This window comes from Mustela nigripes, chromosome 2, assembly GCF_022355385.1.
Source record: "Mustela nigripes isolate SB6536 chromosome 2, MUSNIG.SB6536, whole genome shotgun sequence".
NCBI classification, from domain to species: domain Eukaryota; kingdom Metazoa; phylum Chordata; class Mammalia; order Carnivora; family Mustelidae; genus Mustela; species Mustela nigripes.
In genome coordinates this window covers 36,795,940-36,816,131 of record NC_081558.1, presented here as the reverse complement: position 1 = coordinate 36,816,131, position 20,192 = coordinate 36,795,940, and the positions used below count along the sequence as shown (strand labels likewise).

General features: G+C 40.8%; 1 protein-coding gene across 4 annotated transcripts in view; it reads left to right on the top strand.

Moving 5' to 3' along the window:
• The window catches only part of FRMD4B (FERM domain containing 4B), a 324,080-nt gene that overhangs the window by 221,858 nt on the left and 82,030 nt on the right, over positions 1 to 20,192 (top strand). For all 4 annotated transcript variants that reach the window (XM_059390138.1, XM_059390139.1, XM_059390137.1 and 1 more), the window contains one exon: positions 4,176 to 4,260. In XM_059390138.1, the coding sequence (XP_059246121.1) occupies positions 4,176 to 4,260 (85 nt within the window). The remainder of the gene's footprint in view (positions 1 to 4,175; positions 4,261 to 20,192) is intronic.

Below are 20,192 nucleotides of genomic sequence, written 5' to 3'. Positions count from 1 at the left end.
TCCATGGTGTTGACTTTTCGTCACCATGAATAAATGGCCCAAGAAGAAAATACTGGCCACCTACACGTAAGTGACTATTGAAGAATGATCCTTTCCAAACAACTCCCGTGTTCTAACGCTTTTTAACAAAACCTGTGTTGTCATCAGGCCAACAGGCCTGCCCTTCCCCAAGCCATCTCTGTCACATCACTGAAGTGTGATGTTCTGTTATCCTTGCTAAGTGGTTAGGTGAACACCTGTCCCATCAGGAAGGAACAAAGATAGCTGGGGAAGCACATAAACTAGAGACAAAACCTCTCCAAGCAAACTCTCTTCTCAAGAAATTGTACTTATTAAGCTTTCTGAGGTTTGTCTCTGAAACATATGCCTAGTCAGAAAGCCTGAGCTCCTTTCAGGGCTGGAAATTGAACCAGGGGCTTCAGCTTCACAAAATCTTGGTGAAAATCACTCACAGTAAGCATGCAGAAAGGAAACAGTATCCTTTTGCCAAAAAGGGGCTGGAACAAAAGGTCTTTATTTTACAAGTCTGGGAGAGTTCATTTTATTTCATTAAGAAGCCCTAGATTTTGTTTTCACTTCATGATACATGTTGATAGGTGTGCCTGGGGAGCTGTTCTCCCAAAGGATGACACTCACTTTTTATACGCTCCATAAATATGAAGCCATTACAATGGCCCCCTTGAGGGAGAGATAGGATTCTGGATTGAGAGAGCAGGTAATCAGATGCCGAAGAGGAAAGGTAGAAGGCAGCAGGGCAGGTTGCCAGAAAGTGGTGGGAAACAAGATAGGGGCTTGTTTACTGGAACGAAGGTATAGTCAGGGACTTGGGCTTCAGAAACAAGGTGAACCCAGTTTCTGGTACAAAGCTATATGTTCAGAGTTGGGCAAGCCACAAGCTGATTTAGGGCTGAGCCACCCAGCCCCCTGCATGTGGTCTCTTGAATTCCTGAAGATTAGCAAGAGGACTGGTTTGGCTGATATGTCCTCTCCCTAGAATGGTGAACTCTCCCTACCTGGTGAACTCATGCATTCTTTAAGACTCGGCTCAGTTGTCCAAAGGGACGTTTCGTGCCCTGTGACACTTAGGGCTACGGATTTCAAGCTTGGCAACCTTCTCCCTCTTGATTCGTAAGCCGAGCTAATTGCAACCCTCCTTCGGGCCCCATGGCATTGTGTGTGTGTTACTTTTCATTGTGATTGTTATTGTACGAAAATATTATATCACGTGGGTTTGGAACATGAACTTTGAAGTCTGAGAGGCCTTAGTTCGAATCATGTCTCCACCACTTCCTACCTGTAGGGCTTAGAGAAGATGACTTGACATTTCCATTTCTGTTTCCCCATCTGTAAAATGGGCTCATAATTTGCTACCTGTGGCGTCTGGTTGTACTGAAGATTAAGTGAAATGATTGTTGAGAATGAAATGAGACAAAACATGAAAGGCGCTTAGCGCCTGGCTAGCCATAAGCAAGAGCTCAGGAGATTGTAGCTGGCCCACTGCAGCTGCCCCTTTCAGGAAGCTCCCATTACCTCAGCTGACAGGGATAAAGTACTTGTAGAAGCAAAGAGAGAAAGCAACTGGCACCATCACTACCTAGTTGAACCGGAAGTCCCTTCAGGATGCAGCCATTGAGTTGCCTGGCCCGGAAGGAAGAGCGCTCAACCCCAGAGAGGCTCCTTATGTGGGATAAGCAGTGGACCAACCAAGCCCCTGTGATCCCTCAGAGGGAGTGACAGAGAAACAGTGAAGGCAGAGGGAGGCAGGAAGCAGAAGCCACCAGTCAAGGAAAGAAGGGCAAGTCCGTTGAAGGACATCTTGGTTCTTTCCATAGTTTGGCGACCGTGGCCAAGATGCCCTTCAACGGACAAATGGATAAGGAAGATGTGGTCCATATACACTATGGAGTATTATGCCTCCATTAGAAAGGATGAATACCCAACTTTTGTAGCAACATGGACGGGATTGGAAGAGATTATGCTGAGTGAAATAAGTCAAGCAGAGAGAGTCAGTTATCATATGGTTTCACTTATTTGTGGAGCATAACAAATATCATGGAGGACAAGGGGTGTTAGAGAGGAAAAGGAAGTTGGGGTAAATTGGAAGGGGAGGTGAATCATGAGAGACTATGGACTCTGAAAAACAATCTGAGGGGTTTGAAGTGGCGGGTTGCGGTACCAGGTGGTGGGTATTATAGAGGGCACGGATTGCATGGAGCACTGGGTGTGATGAAAAAATAATGAATACTGTTTTTCTGAAAATAAATATATGGAAAAATAAATTAATTAATTAAAAAAAAAAAAAAAAAGGAAGGGCAAGTCCGCAGCGGGAGCTGAGCGCACAGAAGCAAGCGAGTCACTGCCCCAAGGGCCAAAAGCCCGGGGCACCCCTGAGTAATGCTGCCAAGGCCGCTGGAGGTCTGGGATCTTACACTCAAAGCCAAGTCATGGTCCCCACCCCGCCGCCACACAGCATTTAATTCCAGAGAATAGGTTTTTATTAACAATTGTTAATATTTACTTAGTTTAATCCATATATTACTTAGTTTAATCCTTCCAAGACCCCCCAAACCATGACATGAGTGCAACCATGACAGCCATTTTAGAAGAGACACAAAGAAACTGATGATCATACCCATAAGGCCATACAGCTAATAAATGGTTAGAGGAGGGAGTCCCTATCTGGACCTTTCCAGTTCCAAAGCCTGTTTCCCCCAACCCCACGTTCTCCTCCGTGTCTGAGTCCTCCACTTTCCTTCCTCACAGACTAGCCGTCGTCAGTCTTCCTTAACCTCACTTATGAGATAAACCCTTGTAGGGGAAAATATAAAGGATTTATTCTCTCTTTGGAACTCCCCTTGATGATTCAACATTAGAGGTGGAATTTTTCCAATGATTTTGCCATCACCGTGATAAAATCATCCACGGTCCTTTTCAGTTTCATTTATTTATCCAACATCCTGTCCTCATTGAGGGGGCAGGGGATGGAGGACAGATGCCAAAGAACTTTCATGATGGTGTGCAGCTAACTAACACCAGGCTCCCGAGCCACGTCCGTTTCTCGTCCAGGAGCCGACCTGTGAGCTGTCTTGGGGTGTTAGGTCTCTTCATGCATTATTCATCAAGCAAAGCTCCAAACTTGAGAAAAACTTCTGCGCCTCCTCTAGGCTGCTCAGCCACCCAGGGCTTCTCGTTCCCTGGCCAGCCTCATCATTAGGATATTTTGAGAACAGGCCAGAACAGTGAAGGACTCCCCTCCCCTCCTTATAGGGGGCTGTCGAAGCTACTAAAGCCCAGGGAAGGGGGTGGGGAGAGGCCTAGAATACTCTTCATTTGCATGAAAAAAAGTCCAAGGTTAAGTGCTTTGGCTTCCTGCTGAGTGAAAACCCTGGCCTGGAAGGCTGACAAGAAAGAAGTGGGGTGTGATTGAAATTTGGCTGGTGGGTGCCTGGCAAGGTGGGCGTGGGGCCCTCACCGCTCAAGTCTGAGACCCAGGGAGGACGTCAGCATTCCATTATGTACTTCTCACTCAGTCGACTTCTACTTTCAGCCCTCAAAGCTCACCTGGGCTGTGTTTTGAAGCTGAGGTATTACGAGCTCCCAGAACACATGTCCAAGAATGATCAACACAGATAAAGCTGGGTTTGTAGCTGGATTCCATTTCGGATTTCTCTTGAGTTCACCGTCCAACACACAAAAACTTTCTGTTAAGAGATTTTAACTGCATGTATGCCTACATTCATATCCGTGAATATTTGTACATACACGTAGACATACGTATGTGTTACAGACTTCTTTTATTTTTTTTTAATAAATCTTCTTTTTTATTTTATTTTATTTATTTATCAGAGAGAGAGGGGGGGAGAGAGTGAGCACAGGCAGACAGAATGGCAGGCAGAGGCAGAGGGAGAAGCAGGCTCCCTGCGGAGCAAGGAGCCCGATGTGGGACTCGATCCCAGGACGCTGGGATCATGACCTGAGCCGAAGGCAGCTGCTTAACCAACTGAGCCACCCAGGCGTCCCTACAGACTTCTTTTAAAAGGAAAAAAAAAAAGCACAATTGTTTCCTAGTTCCTCAAAATCCTCTCTGCTTTTGGGGACGCTAAATGAAGACATGACATCATGCTGAGGGAGGGAAAGATATCTTAAAAAAAAACAATTTCTGTACTATTTTTCAGGTTTTACATTGAAAGCATATCGTTTTTAAAGGATAAAACCACCGTGGAGCTGTTTTTCCTGAACGCCAAGTCCTGTGTGCACAAGGTAAGATGCCCCAATTGTTACATTCAGTGAATGAGCCCAGACGGACTGGAGTAGGGAGAACAAATGGTATTGCCTAGATTTTCCTGTCCAAAGAAAAAGGGCCACAGTCTTTTCCACGGCTGTTAAAAAAATATAAAAATTTTAAACAAAAGGCAGCTCTTCTCAAATTCTAAGAAAGACAGCCACCTGCAAGGGACTCACACTCACAGACAACTACCATGGCCTTAAAGGCAGCTCATACTCCACACAGAATATTCCAGAAAGACGCAAAGATGGAGCAGTCAGAATGATTGAAATCTCAAAAAAGTCATTCTGGAAATCTTGTTTCACAGAGTTTCTCCTATCTCTCCCATAATTCCAAACCAATCTTACTTAGGGGCCTCTGCTCAGAGCCACATGTTTTAAAGCCAGTGTTTCAGGGGCACCTGGGTGGCTCAGTGGGTTGAGCCTCTGCCTTTGGCTTAGGTCAGGATCCCAGGGTCCTGGGATAAAGCCCCGCATGAGCTCTCTGCGTGGGACTCTCTGCTCGGTGGGGAGCCTTCTTCCTGCTCCCACCCCCTACCTGCCTCTCTGCCTACTTGTGATCTCTGTCAAATACATAAATAAAATCTTTAAAAATAATAATAAAAATAAAATAAAGCAGTGTCTCAGTAATCTGTGGTGACAGGCCGGTTTTTTGCTATATTGTTTTTTTATTTGTATCCAATCTTTGGAGGATACATTGCTTTTGTAAAGTGCAGTGAACACGAATTGCTAGATAAATGATCCCATGCCCGGATATCACATTGCTCTAAAGCCTTCTCAATTTTGACCTTACCCCCTTGCAGACTATCCTTGCCTTCAAGGCTTCTACTCCGTGCTCTCAAACCACACCCTGAGCCAAGGCAGGGAGCCTGTGAACCTAGAGATGTTCATCTGGAGAGAACTTCTCCATTCTAGGTTATAGTTTCAGTGTCCGGGATCTCAGAGGCCATGCCCATTTCCAGGGCCTTCCAGACCCCAGAAGGTGGGAACCCCTTCTGTCCAGATACATCACCCTAAATCTGAGGGGTGCCCAGGATGCCTGGCCTAGAAAGACAATGTGGGCAGACTATATATGGGTTAAGGAACCTACATTGGTACATTTCCCATAGGTCCCAAAATGTTAAGGGTGGCTCCCTGAACACACACAGACAGAGCTTTAATCGATTGAAGACTCAGACTGGGCATGGTTTTTGTTGCATTTTTTAAAACAGCTGTATTGAGAAATAATTGGCTGTACATGTTTAAAGTATGCAGTTTTGTAAGTTTTAACATGTATAGTAGCCATGAAATGATCGCCAAAATCAAGAAAGTGCATATACCCAGCAACTGTACATCTGCATTTTCTCTCAATGGAGCAGTTTACATTTTCTAGAGTCATGTACAGACAGAATCCTGCAGTAGATAATGTTTTTGTTTTATTTTTTTGAAAGATTTTATTTATTTATTAGAGAGAGAACAAGAGTAGGGGGAAGGGTAGAATGAGAGGGAGAAGCAGACTCCCCACTGAGCAGGGAGCCCAATGTGGGTCTCCATCCCGGGACCCGAGATCATGACCTGAGCCAAAAAGGCAGACATTTAACCAACTGAGCCACCCAGGTGCCCCATCTTTATGTCTTCTTTTGATAAGCATAATTATTTTGAGATTCATCTATGCTGTTGCATGTATCAGTGGCCCATTCCTTTTTACTGTTCAAGTATTCCATTGTATGGAGGTACCTTAAATTGTTTTTCAATTCTCCTGTGGGGTTTTTCCCCCCATTTTTTCCTAGCTTTACTAAGATATCATTGACATATAACACCCTGTAAATGTAAGGAGTACAGCAGAATGATTCAATACATATATATGTTGCAAAATGATCCACTCACCTGTTGATGGGCATTTGGGTCATACCAGTTTGGGGACTATTACAAGTAAAAATACAACGAACATTCATGTACAAGTCATTGTATAAACACATACTTTCTTTTTTCTTGGGTAAATGGAGCAAAATGGCTAGGTCATATAAGTAGATATGCTTAATTTTTTAAGGTACTGCCAAAATGTTTTTCAAAGTGGTCTTCAAAAATCAGTTTATTTTTATGCATGAGTTTATTTCTAGACTATTTTGTATTTTGTTTCATTGATCTATTTGTTAGCCTTTTTGCCAATAACATACTGTTTTGACTATTATAGCTTTAGAATGTCTTGACATCAGAACAGACTCTAGATTGTTCTTTTTCAGCATTGTTTTGTTTATTCTATTTTTTTTCATTTCCATATAAATGTTAGAATCAATCTGTCAATTTCAAAAAAAAAGAATGAAACAAAACAAAAACCAAAAAAACACCTGCTGAGACTTTCATTAGGATTGCACTGAATCTATAGATCAATGTGGAAAGAACTGACAACTTAGCAATATGGACAGACCCAGGACACAGAATATAAACTCCATTTATTTCAGTCATCTTTAATTTCTCTAAGGAGTGTTTATAGTTTTCAGCCTACAGTACTTTTGTCAGATTTGACCCTAAATCTTCCATATTATTTGATGTAATTGTGAATGGTATCTTTCTATTTCAATTTCTGAGTGTTCATTACTAGTATATAAAAATACAGTTTGTTTTTGTACCTTTCGTGAATCCTGCAACCTTCCTAAACTCATCAATTTTGGTAGCTTTTTTGTAGATTCCATCGGATTTTCTTTGTAGATATTCATGACATCTGCTAATATAGTTTTAGCCTATCTTTATTAGTCTGCCTATTTTTTTAATTAGTTGTCAAGTTTGTAGACATAATTGTTCAAAATATTTCCTTATCTCCCTCTTAACATGTGGTCTACAGTGCTGTTACCTCTTTTATCCTGATATTAATAATGGTGCCTTTCTCTCTCTCTCTTTTTTTTTTTTTCTAATTAGTCTGGCTTAAAGTTTATCACTTTTGAGCTTCTCAAAGAACCGGCTTTTGGTTTGAGTGATTTTCTCTGTTGTTTTTCTGGTTTCTGTTTCATTGACTTCTGCTATGATCTTTATTATCTTTATCTTTTATCTTTATTATTTCTTTTCTTCCTTTTTCTTTGGGCTTCATTTGTTCTTCTTATTCTAGTTCCTTGAGATAGAAACTGAGATCACTGTTTAGAGATGTTCTTTTCTAATACAGGCATTTAGTAGATAAAATTTCCCCCTGAGAACGGATTTAGTAGTATCCCACAAATTCTCACATGTTGTGTTTTCATTTTTATTTACTTCAAAAGATTTCAAAATTCCTCTTTTGAATATCTTCAATGGCCTCTTGTTATTTAGAAGAATGCATGTTTGGTTTCCAGATATTTGGGGATTTTTTTTTTTTTTAGAGATCTTTCTGTTATTTATTTCTAATATGATACCACTGTGGTCAAGGAACACACTTTGTAGGAATTAAATCCTTCTAAATTTATTGAGGCTTGTTTTATGGCCCAGAATATGTTCCATCTTGGTAAATGATCCATGTACACTTGGGAAGAATGTGTATTCTGCTGTCACTGTGTGGAATGTTCTGTGAATTTTATCACTGCTTTTGATTATGAGGGGCATTGGTATAGCTTTCTTTATGGTTCTTATGATGGGTGTTTATTGAGCATCTCAGACTTGTGGTTTTATAGTTTTCATCAATTTTGGAAATATCTTAGCCATTATTTTTTAAGATTTTATTTATTTCTTAGAACGAGAGAGAGAGCAGAAACGGGAGAGGGAGAAGGAGAAGCAGAGTCCCCGCTGAGCAGAGACCCTCACTGGACATGGGACTCTATCCCAGGACCCTAAGAGCATAGCCTGACCCAAAGTTAGACACTTAATGGACTGAGCTACCCCAGAGCCCCTATCTTAGCCATTTTTTAATTTATTTCCAATTTAATCCCACTATAGTCAGAGAACACACTTTGAATGAATTAAATCCTATTTAATTTATTGAGACTAGTTTCATGACCCAGAATATACTATAGTTTTAATTAAGTAGACTTGGTTGATAGTATCGTTCAAGTCTACTATATTTTGCTGATTGTCTGTCTGCTTCTTGTATCAAGTATCGACAGAGGGATACTGAAATCTCCAGCTCTTACTGTGAATGTTTCTATTTATTTTTGCAAGTTGACCTAATTAAAATATTAGTTTTGTTTCATGCATTTCAAAGCTCTGTTATTAGGGCATAAGTGTTTAGAATTGCTGTGTCCTCTTGATTATCACTGTAAAATGAACCTCTTTATCCTGGTAATATTCTTTTTTCTGAAGTCTGCTTTGTTTGATAGTAATGTAATCACTTCAAGTTTCTTCAATTCATTGTTATCATGGTAAATCTTTTCTCATCCTTCTGAACTATTTGTATCCATATATTTGAAGCACACGTTTTGAAAACAACATTAATTGCATCTTGATTTTTTTAAAAGATTTTATTTATTTATTTGACAGAGAGAGAGAACACAAGTAGGCAGAGAAGCAGGCAGAGAGAGAGAGAGGGGGAAGCAGGCTCCCTGAGCAGAGCACCCGATGTGGGGCTCGATCCCAGGATCCTGAGATCATGACCTGAGTCGAAGAAAGAGGCTTAACCCACTGAGGCACCCAAGCACCCTGCATCTTGATTTTTTAATGCATTTTGGCAATCATTGTATTTTAACAGGTTATATATATACTACTTACATGTAGTATGATTTTTGACATGGTTAAGTTTAGGTCTGTCATCTTCCTATTTATTTGATGTTTGTCTCATCTGTTATTTTTTCCTCTGTCTTCTTTTGGATTTATTGTGTATTGTATGATTCCATTTTACCTATTTTGTTGGAATATTAGCCATAACTCTTTGTTTTATTCTTTCCATGGTTGCTTTAGGGTTTATAGTATACACTTTTTTTTAAGATTTATTTATTTATTATTTTAGAGGGGGTGGTGCCGGTGGAGGAACAGAGGCAGAGGGAAAGAGAATCTCAAGCAGACTCCCGCTGGGCAGAGCTTGACATGGGGCTCTATCCCACGACACTGAGATCATGACCTAAGCTGAAATCAAGAGTCTGAAGCTTAAGTGACTGAGCCAACCAGGTGCCTCTGGAGTATACATCTGTAACCTATTACATCTACCTTTAAGTGGCATAATACCATTTCACGTGTAGTGCAAAAACTTTACAATAGTGTATTTCTCTCTCCCCCAACAGCCTTTATGCTGTCAGTGCCGTACATTTTACTTTTTGATGCGTTATAGGTGCACACAATATTGTTGGTTTTGTGTGAACACTTGATATTTCTGCCTGCTTTTAAGATTTTCTTTTCATCAGTCCTTTTAATTATGAGGTGCTACAGTATAGTTTTCTTCATGTTTCTTGATATTGGTATTTTTTGAGCATCTTGGGCCTGTGAGTTTATAACTTTCATCAGTTTTTGAAATATCTCCACCTTTTCATCTTCAAATATTTTTTCCTATTCCCACCCATGCCTCCTTTGCAAACTCTAGTTACACATATACTGGACAATCTGAAGTTATCCCACATCCCAGGGGTGCTCTCTTCTTTTTATTTAGTTATTTTTGTGTGTATGTTTATTTTGGATACTCTCTATTGCTCTATCTTCAATCTTATATCTTTTCTTTTGCAATCTAATCTTCCATTGGTCTCATCCAGTATATTAAGTTTTTATCTTTAGAAGTTTGATTGGGATCATTTTTATCTTCCATGTGGCTACTTAATTTTTTGAACATATGAGATACAGTTATAATTGTTTCAAAGCCTTTCTCTACTTATTCTAATATCTGTGTCAGTTCTGGTAGGTTTTGACTGATTCGTTTTTTTCTCCTCATTATGGGTCATGTTTTCCTGCCTACTCTTTGCATGCCTGATAATATTTGAATGAATGCTGCATAGTGTTTAATTTAAATTTGGGAGCACTGCCTATTTTTATATTCCTGTAAATATTCTTGATATTGTTTTGGAATAAAATATAATTACTTAGATGCATTTTGACTTTTGTCAAATCTTAGTTTTATGATTTATTAGGCTGACCTAGAGTAGTGCTCACTCTAGAGCCAGTTATTCCCCATTACTGAGGCAAGACCTTCCTAATGGTCTATTCAATGCCCCATGAATTATGAGTTTTTTCCGTGGGAGCCACCTCTGTGTGAGGACCAGGCACTCTTCCCTTTCATCTTCTTAGATAGTTTTTCCCCAGTCTTGGGCAGGATCTTTCCATGCATGCAATGATCAGTACTCTGTATATCTTCAGGATTCTCTCTGTGAAGCTCTCCTTTCTCTGGCACTCTATTCTGCAAATTATATCCATTTTGGTCTCCCCAGTCTCTCAGCTCTGTCTCCTCCACTCAAGAGAGTATACCTTGTTCCGTGTAACACCTTCACAGCCCAGGAACATTCTCTTGGCTGTAAGTGGGGGCAGTCATGGGGTTCACCTCACTCAAAGTTCACTGTCCTTTGTTGTCTTTTATTCACTATTTTGAAAACTTTTATTTCATATTTCTTGGCTGGTTTTTTAGGTTTTTTTTTAATATGTTTCTGTTTGTTTGTATATATGTGGTGAGAAGGTAAATCCAGTCCCTGTTAACCCATCTTGGCTATAAACAGAAGTATTCAGATCAGAGCTTTTGGTTAAATCTATGGAGAAAGTAAAATGTCTTCAGCACCAAAGACTTTAACATAGCCTCTCTTTGTTGGGACTTGAGCTTCCCTAAGAACTCTAAGAGTTGACTGATAAGTAGATACCTATATAGCAAATGCAGCATTTCCTGAGTCAGGAGAAAACATTTCGTAAACCACCGTTGGTCATTATCTTCTGTGTGGAGAAGTACAATTACCCCTTGTTATATTTTTCACTACCTAGCTGGCCATGGGCCAATGAAACCGTTTCCTTGATTGCTTCTTTGCTCTGTTGCTGTGTAAAGACCGATACAGGGAAAATTTTAACTCATGATATTTATCTTGTAGCTTTGTGTGCCAAATTCTGTTGGTCTTGAGGAAGTACTGAAAAGTGGAGTTTGTTTAACTTCTACTTCTTCTTATGAATGTCAGTTCTTGAGACATCCTTTCTAAATGGAAAGGGATTTTGTGACTTGTCAAAGAATTTAGAACTTTTACAAAATATAGTATTGTTAGGCATTATGACCTATGAATATTTTTGAAATAATTTTTTAATTCAGTTGTAAGAATTTAGAGTTGAATAATACATTACATGTTAATAAAAAATAAAAATTCTTTTTAATTTTAAAAAAAGAATTTAGAGTTGAATATTTTATATCTAAGTAATATGCAGATGACTAGTAACAAATGGTCCCAAGAGATGTTACAGGATCCGGTAAGTGATAACAGGATCACATCGCTATTTGGAAAAGCAGCTTTTGAGTAATTTCTAAGATATATGATAATTTAAGAACATCACACACAGGGAATAACATCTGAATCATGGACCCAGGAGTCAGTACATTTTATGAGAACATAGTCTCAGCTATAGAACACACATGGGTGGATTACTGCTTGGTGAAAATCGGTCACTGATAGCTGCTGTTAGTTTAGGGCCCAATGCTGCATGTGCGAGTAAATGGGGCTTCCTTCCACACTGTGCCGAGGACATGCTACCTGGCAATGATGTGTTCAGCACCTCTAGTCACCCACTACCCACACTTCTTTCTCCCTGCCAGATAGTTGTCCCTGTCTTCCAGCTCCTTCCTTCCACTGAAGACAGAAACAAATCCAGGCAAGAAAAGAGAGCTCTTATCTGCAGATACTGACAAAGCCACAATATCTTTTTGTATGCTTTGTCAGAAAGAAATACGATTTGTGATAAAGTTTCATACTCTGGTTAGCTATGTAAATGTGGTTTTATGTTTAAAAAATTCACCCTTCTGAGTATACCGTTTGAAACACTGGGTGGTTCCCAGTGGTTTCGTAAATGTCATTGCCCATGAGAAGAAGTCATTGGTAGCTTTCTGTTGAAAGACATATTGGACCTCATTTTTGAGTTTGGGTATCCCAGGAGAGTCTGAAAAAGGAAGAGAGAATTTTCACTTTTGTTTACTCCAAAGCAAATCCCCATGTACATAGTGTGGTAGGAACTGGGCATTCAATGAACTCTTGTACACTAACACAATAAATGAATGGATGCTGTTGATGATGAACACTTGTTCCCCCAAGAAGTCTAGAGATAAACAAAACGGCTTGTCTGTTGTATCACATGACTAGCATTAACTCTGAAATGTATATAAACTTACTGAGAAACTAAACATCTAAAATGCTTAGAAAATTTCATTTTCCTGGTATTCCTGAATATCATTTAGCAATGCTATGGTAACTTTAATTACAATCTTCAGCAAAGGAGTAAGAATGATCCTATAACGGAGAAAACTGAACATATAGTCCAACTTTTATTTTAAAAAAGTTAAAAGGGCATTAGATTGTTCTCCAGTTATTGTAGATATCAATTAAATGTCAACAGTAATCTTACAGAAAACTAGTTATGGTCAACGTCAGTTACAAAGCTATCGACATATAGGCCAAAGTCAACCATGGCTAGAACTGAGTACATAAGAGAGTATTTATCTAGCAGTTCTTTCCTTTTTGTGCCTGCTACCTGCCAGCACTGTTTGAGGCTGTTTATAACTGGGAATGCTCCAAGGATTTCTTGATTTTTCTCCTTGACTTGCTGAGCCATTTTTTCCCCATTTCAAAATGATCTGGTGAGATCGGAGCAGTGTTTCTCATTGTGTGACCTTTGACTACTTTTATCAGATTTGCAACAAGTGATCATTCTTAATGAGCAAGCTCTTGCCTTCTTGCCTCTCTCCAGAGCACGGAATCAGAACTGAGGCGAGATGGAAATCAGCCTTTTCAACAAGTTTCTTTGGTGATTTTCCTGAGCACTTTAGTTGAAGAACCACTGGGTTTTCTGCGTGTTAAACATGCAGAATATTTAAATATGGGTTGAACCCGGCTTTGTGACATACAAATCAAGGTCCAGAGACGACTCTAGAAAGATGCCTTTTCATTTCTCCTCTTCTTTCCCAGCAGTTAAAACAGGAAAGGCATTTCCCTCTTAAGAGCAGGAGAGCAGAAAAAGATAAGAAATTGCTTTCCAGCTCTGAAACTAACTGGAAGGAAAGAAACGTCTGCAGAGCCTTTTCTGTACATTTGTGTGTGTGTGTGCCAGAACTATGCTAAGTGATACACATTTCACTGCGTTTGATTCTCACTCTAGTCCACGAAGGAGAAAATGTGTGATCCCCTTTTTAAAAATAAAAGAACAGCAGCCCAAGCGGGTTAAGTCGTTTGCTTAACATCACAGAGCGACTAAAGGTGGGAAAAGTATCCTTAGAAAATTATACCATCAAGGTGCTATGGCCCATAAAAGCACCTCTGCTTTTCTTTGATCATTGCTCCAGGGAAATAAAAGTGTCCTCCCTAATTTAAACCTCGGGGGCTATTGTTACAGGGTGGGTAGGCCACAGCCCCTAACGAGTATTGAATACATTCAATTTACGAGGTGCTTACTACATATATTCATTCATTTAGTTCTCCAAACCTTACCTAAGTTCTGTTATTATCCCCCATTTTACAGGTGGGAATACTGAGGTAGACAGGTTAAGTATACAGAAGGTAATATAGCTAGTAAGTGGAGGAGCCAAGATTCATCCCAGGCAGTCTAATGCCAGAATCTAGGACTTTAACCACTAAATTCACTGCTTCTGGGTGTATGAGGGTTATCTACCCCCTTCCCCATGGCAGAGGTGGATCTGAGGCATCTGAAGTTTAAGCTCCTTCTTTCCCTTATTCTCACCTATGATGCACATATTCATGGTCTTAGCCCACAGTAGTATAGTTGCCTCCGGACACCAGGAGCCAAATGGCTTCCACAAGCTGGGCTGGGGGACAAAGCACTCATCTCCTTTCTGCCCCACATGAGCACTCATGGAGGAACAGAACCTACCAGAAGGCTACCAACAGCCCCGTGTGGGTCAAGTGTTCCCTGGGAGAGTGCTCTTGTCTGAGTTGTTGGTCAGGTGAGGGCTCTTGAACCTGTTTGGCTTCCTCGGTGAGAATGCAGAGGGGCACGCCTTGCCTTTGCAAAACAACCACCTGTGCCAGGTGGCGATGATGTGGAAATTCCGAAACTGATACTGGGGAACCCTGGCAGAGCTCAGCGTGTGGGCAGCGGTCCCCCTTGCCTGTTGCCTGCGAGGAGAAGCCTGAATGCCCAAAACGGGCCTGCGGGCGTGGCCCCGGTTCCCATTTCTGGAGGCCTCCATGACCACATCTGACTTTAGTAATCAATGTACAATTATGACCACCACCCCTTTTTTAAAACCAGTGATTTGAAGACATACTTAGGAGATTAAAATAACGTTGGCCACCTTGTCTACTGTGTATAAAATTTTTTTTAAGGGAAAGGCAGGAAAAGGCAAAGCAAGTGGGGTTCAAGGGGAGATCATGCCCTGGGGTGAGGAGGGTGAGGATGCCATCTCGACCTCCTGAGAGCTCCCTGGGCAGCAGGCCTTGATTTTTTTCACTTATTAGCTTATTTAATCCTCTCAACAACGGATAGTGTTTTGTATTATTGCTTGCACAAATGAGGAGATGGAAACATACGTACATTAAATAATTTGGCCATGGCTAAATTTCTCATTAGTAATGGCACAATCACTAGGCAGCTTAGCTCCAGAAAGCAGGGTATTTGCCTTTCATTCATTTGTTCATTCATTCATGCATTCATTCATTCAGTCAGTAAAAATTCACTGCATTCCTCTTGAGAGCCAGCATTTCTGAGGAGTGCTGTGCTATCAGTATTCTAGCACAAGGGCCTTCCCATGGCCTGTCCTAAGTCCTAAGGATGATTTCATTTGTACATTTGTGTGTGGATGTGTGTTGTGTTAAACTTTAAAGGCAATACATGTGATGAGACTTTCTAGCACATAATATTTCTGAAAGATGCCAGGGACCCTGGAAAGTCTGAGCATACCCAGAATTCATTGATGTATCTTGTTACTCCTTCATAATACTATAAAAAGCAGTGTGAGACATCTTCCTAGCTCTACAATACAAGAAATCTCACAAACAGAATTAGGCATTTGTGATCACACACAGGCACGAATACTGTACTTTAAATCTACAGTTCAGGGTGCCTGGGTGGCACAGTTGGTTCAACATCGGACTCTCGGCTTTGGCTCAGGTCGTGATCTCAGGGTCTTGAGATTGAGTCCTGTGTAGGGCTCTGCGATCAGTGTAGAGTCTGCTTGAGATTCTCTGCCACTCTCGCCCCTCCCCCCTCCCTCCACTACACACAAAGTCTCTCCCTCAAATAAATAAATGAGTCTTTAAAAAAAACCTGCAGCTCAAGAATCTTATCTCATGTCTTAAGCTATTTTCTTACCAGAAAGAGTTTAAGAAACTTTGAGTATTAGACCACTTTCTTGGAAATTCACCGCATGCAGTGAACATGTTCAAGACTTTGAAAAGTTCTTCAATATGCAAACATGTGATTTTGTTTAGCCCAATAGTGTCCAAACTTCCTTGCATGTGAAAATTTTCTTTCAAGCAACACTTCCTAATGGACTGCTGACCACACTTGTGAAATGCTGTCGTGAACATATGCTATCCTGTTAAATAATAAAGTGGTAAGTGACAACTGTGAGCCTCCTGGGTATTAATGAGCCTGTGTTAGGTCTGACCACAGGAGAGAACCTAGGTCAATTCTGATTCTTTAAACAGAACATCTCTGGAATCAATCAAGAGATGTTGACCTGGGTGCTAAGCCAGTTACGACTGCCTCTGCTCTAGGCTGAGCAGGAAGATACAACCAACCAAAAAGGACCAGACATAGGCTCAGGAATGCCCTAACAGATTTCACTATGCTCCCTTTTCTTTTCTCAAAAGCTCTCATCTCTTTGTACCTGGAATAAATGTAGAAACACAGAAGAACCGAGCATTAATGATCCTATTAAAATTCGTTATTGCAAGACTATCCAATCATACTTATTCTTATCCTCGCTCCAGACCGCTTTCTTCACTGAGAGCTTATTAGATGTGCCCTTTCATTAGGAGACTTGGCGAGAGCCTCAGCCCAGCATCCCTAAAACACGCTCTTACGCCTGCTCAGAGGGATGGAGCATATGGCATAACTGAATTCTGTTTGCGTTTGTGTGTGTGAAGCTGGAGGCGCCAAAGCTCTTTTCAAAGCCTCTGTGGCTTTCGAGGACAGTCTGGCCACATCCATTAAAAGTAAGAATATATCTTTGCACCCAACTGTCCACCAGCTTTGGGAATTATCTCATGGACGATGTTACTGAAATATGAAAAGATAAATATAAAAAGATCTTAAATAATTGTTTCTAGTAGTAGGAAACTGGAAACTGCCTAAAATACACTTCAGCAGGGATTGGTTAAATGAAGGACAAAGCATTGATGTGATAAGATACTGTGTGGCCATCTTAGAATAGCGTCATTTCCAACAGACAAGGAAGTGTGTCCAAACTACCTTGTCTCGTTTAAAAAGAATCAAGTTATGGAACTGTGAATATACTGTGATTGTTGTTAACTTTATTATTTACTTTTATGTATATACAATGGGGTTTACACGTAGGGAAAAACAGAAAAAAGTATGGCATAGCCTAAATATCTATTATCTCTGGGAGTGAGGTTATGGAACTTTAGCTCCCTAAGTCATGCTTTTATCACTTTTTTGAGCAAGAAGCTTGAATTATTTTGAATCAGAAAAATAAAGACGAAAGCAATCAATGTAGTCACTGAACTTTACCTCTTTAAAGCTGTATTAAGAGAATAAAAACATTTTGCTCATCACTTTCCCTCTATCAGAAAAACACTCAGTCAGTCACCTTTCTCACCTGGCAAAACTAATGGAAGTTGAAGATTCCTAATTGTTTTATCTAGAAAAGCAAAAGGTCTACTCTTAAAGACAATGGGCAGAATGGCTTTTTCCCCAATTGTAAAAGTAGTAATTGTCCATTGTAGAAAATGCAGAAAAATACCAAAAAAAAAAAAAAGGAGAATTGATTCATATGCCTAATACTGGAGATTTGATTGTATTATTCTGTCATATTTCTTTCTTTTGAGCATGATTTTTTTTTTTTTTTTTGGTTGAGATCCCTTGTTGCCAACATTTTATATTTTGTTAAACTGTCAACTTTTTTGTATGTTTAGGCTGCTTTAACCTTATATGGTCCACTTTGCTTCCTCTGTTCTCTTTGCTCTTATGTTTGGAGAGTTAAGTGTGCTGCTTGGGGAAGGAGCACAGGGATACTTTGCCATTGCACTTTTTTTTTTTTTTTAATTTTTTTATAAACATATAATGTATTTTTATCCCCAGGGGTACAGGTCTGTGAATCGCCAGGTTCACACACTTCACAGCACTCACCATTGCACATACCCTCCCTAATATCCATAATCCTCTCCATACCCCCCTCCCCCCAGCAACCCTCAGTTTGTTTTGTGAGATTAAGAGTCTCTTATGGTTTGTCTCCCCCCTCCCATCCCATCTTGTTTCGTTTATTCTTTTCCTACCCCCCTGACCCCCCACATTACATCTCCACTTCCTCATATCAGGGAGATCATAGGATAGTTGTCGTTCTCCGATTGACTTGTTTCGCTCAGCACAATACCCTCTAGTTCCATTTGTCGTCGCAAATGGCAAGATTTCATTTCTTTTGATGGCTCCGTCGCCCATATTTATTTCGTTAAATATAAACTGACACATGGAAGATGGGAGCCAGGTTTTCTTTACATGGGAATCTCTAGGACCTCTATCTCAAGTAAGAGGGTGTTCAATGGACGAGTAAGTGAATGAGTCAATGATTGAAGAATGAACAATCGGAGAGCAGGGCTGAGGCATTTCAGGAAGTGAAATCGACAAAGCTCCCGCCCCTCCCAGGTCTTCGTGGGACTCCCTGCTGCCTATAGGGACTGTGGAATGCAACCAGGCACCCTTGGCTCAGAAACAGGGCCTTGGCTCTCACCTGGGCATGGTTCTAACATTTTTAAGCCTCAGTTTAACTGTTAAAGCGGGGGCAGGAATAGTACCTGCCTCAACGGATAGGTTAATATATGCAAAGCGTAGAGAACAGAGTCTGGCACCGTGTTTTGCTGTTGGTATTTTTGCTCTTCTTACTACTGCCTTTCCATATCAGCCCCTTAAGAGGACGCCCAAGCCCTGGATTATTACTGGAGCCTCTTCCCACACTCACCCTGTGGTCAAACTGAAATACCTCCTTGTTCCCTGACGATCCCAGCCTTTGCCAAACTTCTGTGCCTTTTTAATATACTTAGCCTGCTGAATGTCTTTTTCTCTTTTATGTTCTTGTTTCCCTGCTGACCGCCTTCCTCCCTCCCTTCCTTTCCCTCTGCCAAATATTTCCCTCTGCTTATCCTCCAGAAATCAGCTCCAGCCCAGACCCCTGGAGCAATGCTTTCCTCCCCTTAAGCACCATCACCAGTGTCCATCTGGAGCTCAGTTCTTCCAGCCTCCAAAATACCCTTTACATGCTTCTCCCCTCTCCTCCCGTTGTGTCGAATTGTTTGTTCGTGGATCTGCCGCCCATGGCCAGGCTAAGTCCTTGGGTCCAGGTCAGTCCTCAGTCATGTTCACGGCTCAACCACTGGCACAGAGCCTGGCCTATGCTAGAGGCCCTCAGTAAATCGTGGGCAAGTGAGCAAAGTAAACAGAGTTTACACTAGCAACTGCGTTGATCAGTCTTTCAGAATGGGCTTGTGAGAAGATCAAGTTAAGCTGAAAATCAGTTCTGAGAAACAACCATAATATTAGACTTTCTCAGCTTTCAATCCTATTTTGTTTTCACTAGTTAAGATGGAGTTACTGCTCCTAAATTCAATTTTCCAGCGTTGGTGCCGCACTTGTAACCTTGAAATTTAATATACGGAATTTATTGGAATACACTTTGGACATCACACAATCGGATTTGAAAGTACGGGCATCTCAGCGTATGTACTATAACCTTCGTTGCTGTGTTTACTGTAAGTAGCTTGTGGAGACATTCAGGAGAATCACTGTAAAATCAGCTCTAAGAATAGGTGGATACAATTCTCTGCTCACCCATTCAAGCATCTTCTCTTGGAATTCCAAGGAAACAAGTCATCAACATTTGATCGCCGCTGGGACAGAGGAACATTGAGAGTATATGCAGAGAGAATCCAGTTAATCCTAAAACCTCGTGTTAGGCCAGCCTTCTGGCATTTTCTCCCACCCACCCCATTCAGCCAGACTACCCTTGCTATCATTGACTTTTCTTCTTCCTTCTGACTGAGCCAAAGTTACCATAAAAGCAACAAAAAAAAAGCAGGGGTAGGAGAAATATTGGAGAAAAGAATCCTCCCCAAAGTTAATACATGAGCTCCTAAATAATCAAAGCATGGTTTTCTTTTTGGAGGGAATATTTCCTACAACCAAAAAAACATTTTGATATTTTAGTACTATTCTAGCTTCCTGTTCACGGCAAAGAGATATTTTAAGTACACATTCGTGGAAAGACCTGTGGAATAGGGATAGTTCTTTTTTAAAAAAGAAAACGATAAAAAGAAAAAGAAAAAGATTTTATTTACTTATTTGGGGTGGCAGAGGAAGAAGCAGACCTCCTCCCTGAGCAGAGAGCCCGACATGGGACTTGATCCCAGGACCCCAGGATCATGACCTGAGCCAAAGACAGACTTAACAGACTTAACAGACTGAGCCACCCAGGTGCCCCCCTATTTATAATGTCTTGAGAGAGAGAAATGGCCTCAGCTCCATTTAACCTAACAGAACATAAAGCATACTCCTCTGTAACCATCCAATACTTCAGGATCACATTCATGCTTGTCCCAGAATTTCAGCGTGTGGCTCACCAGACAACAATTTGAGTAGTCACAGAGAACTGAAATATATTCAGTAGATCTACTAACCTGGCTGTT